Consider the following 7,077-nt stretch of genomic DNA (forward strand, 5'->3'; position numbering starts at 1 on the left):
AATGGCATGAATGCGATATGCTCAAAAACCAGGTGATTTCCCTTGTAATGATATGATTGCGTATATATATATATATATATATATATATATATATATATATATATATATATATATATATATATATATATAATCAATTGTAACGAGCCCCTGTGTTTGAATCGGAAACTGGGTAATATTACATAAATTGAATGCTAACCGATCATTTTTTATGTAAACTTTCTCATACAAGCAACAAAACAACACACACAAACACACACATACACACACAAATATGTGTATGATATTTTTTAAAAGAGTAAACGTTGTAGGGATATTTTTGGGTCGCTTATGATACCAGGGCGCCAGATTAGGAACCAGACGAAAACTACTGGCAATGAATATTCATAGATATCGGGGCCGTGCTATTGTATATGTCCTATATAGTCTTGTAACGAGTCCCTGTTCCTGAATCGGAAAAAGGGTAATGTTCAATGCTAACTGGTCATTTTATGTAAACTTTCCGTTCTCATACAAGCAAGAAACAAACGTAGAACACACATGTATGATATTTAAGAGGTACATTTTTATCTCATATGAAGATAGAATTATGACGCTGAGGCGGTAAACACGGCGAAGATCTACAGCATTACGTGGCATATAACTATATATTTATGCAAACCATATGCCAATATTAAGTACTGAAATTACGGGTGCAAGACGTCGCCAACAATATTAGTGAGTTAAAAATGGGGCCTTTCTTTACATAAGACCGTTTTATATGCCGAAAGTTCTAACCTACAAGGCCACAAAAGACATTCTTATCCCATATGACAAAAAAAAATTAAAAAAAAGATATTAAAACAACGTAAATGAACTTAAATTAAATTGATAGTGTACTGATCTTAATCCTAACAGACTTTTAGAAGACTTAGAATACGTCTCGTGACATTGGAACGGGATGACAGCTGCCATTATGCTGTTTTTCAGCTACCGAAAATGCAGGTACAAACCGGGTATTGTTGCTCTTTCTTGCCATAAGTATACTGAACCAAGTTGATGATACAGCCATAAACGCTTCCTTCGGTGACGTATAAGCTCTTTTTTTTTTTTTTTGCTGACTAAGAAATATCTAATTTACTGCATCACTAGTCAAAATCCCTTTGTTTTTACAAGTTATCAAAATCCCAACCGAAGCGTCACATTGCGAGTGACATCTCATGCATGTACATATAACATAACCATTCATATCTTTGGATTGACTTTGCAACACCACTACCAACCCATGAAGCCCGTTTGTTCAGTTGAAGGAGAGAAACAAAGAATATTTTACTTGACTTTACCAAAGTTTCGTTTCTTATTTTTTTTATATATATATTCCCGATCCGCAAAATGTTCTAACCGGAAGTCAGTACAACAAGCCTTTTACTTCCGGACACGAGAGAAGGCAAGTGTACGATTATTGCTCTGTCAGAATCCACTGTAATCTACCACTTGTATTTAAAATTGTCGACTTCCTACTGTACACTTCAATACTAGAGACACTGTGCATAGTGGACGACCATCTGATTCTGAAAGGGGGCCTGGCATATATTGGAATTAAATATTCTGGTCCTGAAAAAGTTTTTAGAATAAATATTCTGGTCCTGAAAAAGTTTTTAGAATAAATATTCTGTAATTTCTGGCCTACTGGGTATTGTTCACCTCCTTCATTGACATTGGCTTAAAAATATATATATTCTGAATGGAAATAACCTTTCCCCCAGAGTGTTTTAACCCACTAAATTTCAAGAATATTTACATAGACTCAAAATAATTTGCAAGGCCCCCTAAAATCATTTTTCATCGTTACTGCATTTTTAGTTAAAGAATTGTACTTCGTTTCTTCCATCATTGTCATAGTAAGGTAGAATGCATTGATACGTGTGCTGATTTTCTTTATTACAGTCAATATCTTCATGATTTTGATTAATAAAGGTATTTAAGGTTGCATGTTTTTGAAACACGATTTACCTGAAGTGTTGGGGGAGTCCATGCACACATGCTCGACAGTAATGAATTTTGCCATACAAAAATGCTCTCTTGGATGAGTATCTGTATATCCATATGCATAATGTGGAAGATAGATAGGTTGCCATTATCTTTTCATTGTGGCCCTTTAAGTGTTGTTTCTGTGTTTTCCCAACGAAGTTGTGGAACATTATACTTCTGTGTTTTCTTTTTCCTAACCTCTGTCTTGTCCACGCAACTCCTTAGGAACAATTGAAAGGAATAAAACCAAATTTGGCACAAAAATAGACCACCATATGTAGATATGTCTTATTTCAAACATGGCTGACATTCAAACATACAAAAAATTCATCCATAAATCACAAAAATCGTAGTCGATGTAGAAGGAAACTTGGTCTAAAAATTACACACTACAAGGACTTACAGTTGGCCATATTGAAATTTCAGAAATGGTTGCCAACAAAAAAAAATTTTTGAAATATTAAAAATTAAAAAGGAATTAGAAACTGATTTTAAGTGCTCCTATGACAATGGGGGATTGTATTGTGAGAACTTATTACCTGTTAATGATCTTGTATGTACATGTATTGCTTGCTTTGTTCTGTAATTGAAATAGATAATTGTTTTCTAGATTCAAGATGGGAGCCTACAAGTACATGCAGGAAATTTATAGGAAAAAGCAGAGTGATGTTATGAGATTTCTGCTTCGTGTAAGATGTTGGCAGTATCGTCAACTATCATCAATTCATCGTGCTCCAAGGCCCACCCGCCCAGATAAGGCCCGCCGTCTAGGATTCAGAGCTAAACAAGGTATTTGCATCATCCAAATTTGACACTCATGCAGAGATTTTGTGAAAGTGATTGTGTTGCAGCTTAATTATGAATATATGCATTTTATCAACTGAATGAGATTCTGGCGTAGGGAGAATCATTCATTAATATATAGGCATATTTTATAATACAACTACTAAAGAATTGCAGTTATAAGGCCAACATTATTTTATAATCTGTTTTACTAGACCGCCGACTCTATTTTAACCAAAATAAAAATAAAAGTAGGTGAATGTTATTTTATATTTTTGTAAATTTCGCCGACTCCTGGAATATTTGCAAGAAAATCCCATGCTAAAAATAGAATAGATCGCAAATTTTCATTGGACGAGTAAAAAAGAAGTGACCAATCGGCGATTGTTTTATTTTAGTAAGCTATTGGAAGCTCTCAGAATTTATCATTAGTTAATGAAAAACACTGAAGGTCAATGGCCGACCACAACAACATTCTCAAACCCTGCTCAACACACCAGCGGGCAATATTCAACGTTATGTCTGATCTCAACATATCTTGTAACACAGTAAAACGTTCTGCACATAAATTATTTACATTTTGCAAAGTAAGAGTTGTCCAACATTCCACCTCCGCATACCGATGTAACCAACTATTGCAATACCAGTTGCAAATTCAAAATAATCATCTTGAAAACGCTCCTATCTAATCACCAAGAGATAAGATTATCCTCTGTGGATAAATTTATGGAATCGCATATAGCCAGCACTCCACAGTATTGTAGAACTGCCTAATTTTGGTCTTGCAATCTGATGCTTTGTAACATTGATCACTTTGAAAAATTGTTAAGCATCTGTAAATCTATATATCTAGAAATAGCTCAAACCAAGACCTTCAGGGTGCAGTAAAAATTTTCTGGAAAAAAATTACCCACAACAAATAGGGTTACCATAGAAACCATGCATGAATATACGAAAATTTGCAAAAAAGTTCATAAAATCAGGTTTAAAAATACCAAATTTCCAGCAAAATATCTTAAATTTTTATTTCATGCCCTGAAACTGTCCAAACTTTCCTTCGAAAACCCCTTCCTCATACGGGCATCGCTGGTTAGATTTTGAGCTATTCACTTTGTAATCCACTTATTAAATTTAGCATGGTAAAAAATTGACTTACTTTCACAATGAAGTCAAATTGTCATTGAAAAATAGCCCCTTCAACATTGAAAATATATAAAACATTGCAAAATACTTTAAGAAGTCCCTTTTTCATATATAAGTACATATACTGTACTTGGTAAAAATTTTGCCTATAATTACCATTTTATCTGGCTTGAACAGCTGATGATTACTGGTCATTATAGTAAATGTGCATGTTATTATTGGAGACAACACGTACCGTTTTAAATATAACTATCAAATTACATAAACAAAAGATTGATGGACAACACTGCACATTTCAGCTGCAGCTTTTTAATCAAGGTCATTTCACCTACCAATAAAACCATTATTAAAACACATTATATCAGTCATACATAGGACACAATACAGATGTGATTCTCCAACTGTTAACCATAACTGGAAACAAAGTCACTGTAGGATCAAATGTAGGGTGGGTTCTGATGTATTTACTTACATATTGTCAGAAGGGTCAAAATGTTTACAAATGACTTGAAATACACATTCAAAACACTTAGGAAATGTAGCAAAAAACTTGGACATGGGTACAAATGTGTCTGCACATCAAAAATATTTTATACATCTTTTCAAAAGTTGAAATTTGTGTGTATTCTCTGTTTCCTTGAGAAAACAGTATCAATCAGTCTTAATAATTAATGAAGTGAAATGCATATTGGGTATCAAAAGCTTTTACTTTTCGCACATTTAGAATATAGCAAATAAAATAATAAAAATGAAAAACATTACTTTTATTTTTTATTTTTTCCCTCAACTCGCCAAGATTTTGACTTTAATTTTTATTTGCTCCCCTCGACCCAGTTTAAAAAAAAAAATTCCGTAAAACAGATTATTTAAGAAGTTGACCTAAGGTTTGTAAGACAGGTTTCTCAATGGGTCCTATTCTACCATACAAATGCATGGATATTTGTCATTTAGATGTCGAGTCAAGTATTAAAAGCAAAACATTCTGTGTAAAAATACAGAGAAAAAATGACAAATGTGATACATGAAATAAGTGTTAAGTAAAGCTATGAATAGAAGATTCTGCATGGTGAAGTAGCATTTCAAGATACCAGAAGTATGTTGTTCATTGGAAACTCTGGCGAGGAAGTGACTTGCAAACCCTGTACTATGGTACAGAGCTGTTGTCATTGATAAAAAAAATTTTTAGTTCGAGATATTTTGTAGAGGTATATGTAGGTGTATTTCATGCATTAATAGCCATTTTAAACAAAAAGTTCAAGTGAGATTATTTGATAGGATACATACTTGTATATTACCTTGTGAAAACATTATTCCAAATGTATTATGTATACATTATTCATAAACAGGTGCATTTGTTGTTTGAATTAATTAACTTCTAAACAACATTTTCCTATTTTATCTTTTTTTATGTTTTATGGTAAGAAGGCTAATAAATTTGTATTCTTAATGCAGGGATGATATTTTTTTCAAGCATATTAGCAGAATTCCACTAATTGAAATTCAGATTTCACGTTAATGATTCTTTTTCTTTTACCGATTTTACCAATTTCCACTGTTTGACAACCTCATAAAATCATCCCTCTGAATGACTGATTTTCTTGCAGGCTATGTTGTCTACAGAGTCCGTGTCCGCAGAGGAGGACGTAAACGTCCAGTTGCCAAAGGATGCACCTATGGTAAACCAAAAACCCATGGTGTAAACCAACTGAAATTCCAGAGGTCTCACAGATCTATTGCTGAGGTATAAATTATTTATTAGTTCATTAGTTACAGTACTTAAAGAATGTCATCAGTAGTCTGATTTGGATTATTTTCTTTATATTTCGTGGCAACATAAAGTTTTGATACATGTCGGTGCATGTACTGCTCATTACAGATTCTGATTAAATTGTTAAACTGCCGCATTACAATTTTAACTTCATCAACAAAATATTGTGAAAAATTACTATAAAAACTCTACTTTCTTGACTTAGAAATATTGGTTCTTCTTCAGTTATTAGTGATCTAAATTAATACTCCTCTCAAGATAGCAAAATTAAGATTTAAACATGTGAGAATAGTTCAAAGCATGTTGAAATCTGAATGTTACCATATTGAGTGAAGAAATAATTCAAATTTAGAATAGGCTGAAGGAGAATCAGTTTCTTCCATGATTTCTTCAGAAAACTTGAAAATGTAAAAAATTGGGGAAAAACTTGCAGAAATTAAATCACCTGCTTAAACTTTGATAAAAATGTATGAAAAACTTGAGGAATAAAAAAAAAACTATGAATATTTAAATTGATTATCGTACTTTGTGTGATGAAAAAATCGTTGCTTTTTAGGAGCGTGTTGGTCGTAAGTGTGGTGCCTTGAGAGTATTGAACTCTTACTGGGTAGCTCAGGACTCCTCTTACAAGTATTATGAGATCATTTTGATTGATCCATTCCACAAGGCTATCAGGAGAGATCCCAAAATTCAATGGCTCTGCAACCCTGTCCACAAGCACAGAGAAATGCGTGGTCTCACATCAGCTGGAAAATCATCAAGAGGTCTTGGAAAAGGACATACATTTACCAAGACCATTGGTGGTTCACGTCGTGCTGCCTGGAAGCGCAACAACTCCCTCCAAGTTCACAGGAAACGTTAATAATTTGTTTCAATTTAATTTTTTTTTTTTTTTGGTCATTTATTTTTTTTTTCTTTTTCCAAAAAAAAAAACAAAAAACATTTTTTTGGCCTGTGGAGTGCTTTCTCAACTATGCAGAGAGTGCTAGGGCTCTGGATATCTAAATGACTCAATAAAGAAAGGAGTTCAGACTTATTGTGCCTTATTTATTTGACCAGTTTGCTGTACAGCATTTCAACTCTAGAGGGCAAAAATTTCACACAGACCTTACTTCTACATACCTCTCTATTCTCATAAATTAATATTAAGAACACGCAGAATACAATGCAAACAAAAATTTACTAATAAACACTCACTCACACACAATCAATAAAACCTGAAATAAACATATATTATTATACATTAAGTAGCACTCCAGCTAAGAATCTTGCAAAATGTGATTCATGGGTTAAAAGCCTACATATTTGTATTTTTGGTTTTTTGTTCGAATTGCTAAAGTGAACATAAATAAACATTCAATTTTTCATATAGTTTG

The 7,077-nt window shown here is 33.0% G+C and overlaps 1 protein-coding gene across 1 annotated transcript; it reads left to right on the forward strand.

The window, feature by feature from the left end:
• The first annotated feature begins 1,378 nt into the window (after positions 1 to 1,378).
• On the forward strand, positions 1,379 to 6,737 carry LOC148609695 (large ribosomal subunit protein eL15-like). Its single transcript, XM_088540867.1, has 4 exons — positions 1,379 to 1,423; positions 2,618 to 2,796; positions 5,538 to 5,674; positions 6,258 to 6,737. Exons 2-4 carry the CDS (start codon positions 2,625 to 2,627, stop codon positions 6,561 to 6,563), a joined length of 615 nt encoding a protein of 204 aa, XP_088396993.1. The 5' UTR covers positions 1,379 to 1,423; positions 2,618 to 2,624; the 3' UTR covers positions 6,564 to 6,737.
• Positions 6,738 to 7,077: the final 340 nt, after the last annotated feature.

This window comes from Perna viridis, chromosome 8, assembly GCF_037379345.1.
Source record: "Perna viridis isolate PV_CMFRI_1.1 ecotype Kerala chromosome 8, ASM3737934v1, whole genome shotgun sequence".
NCBI lineage: Eukaryota > Metazoa > Mollusca > Bivalvia > Mytilida > Mytilidae > Perna > Perna viridis.

Coding starts and splice junctions, on each gene's coding strand:
- LOC148609695 (XM_088540867.1), top strand. CDS start 2,625: ATGGGAGCCTACAAGTACATGCAGGAAATTTATAGGAAAAAGCAGAGT. Junction 2,797..5,537: donor AGGATTCAGAGCTAAACAAG/GTATTTGCATCA, acceptor ATTTTCTTGCAG/GCTATGTTGTCTACAGAGTC. Junction 5,675..6,257: donor CTCACAGATCTATTGCTGAG/GTATAAATTATT, acceptor GTTGCTTTTTAG/GAGCGTGTTGGTCGTAAGTG.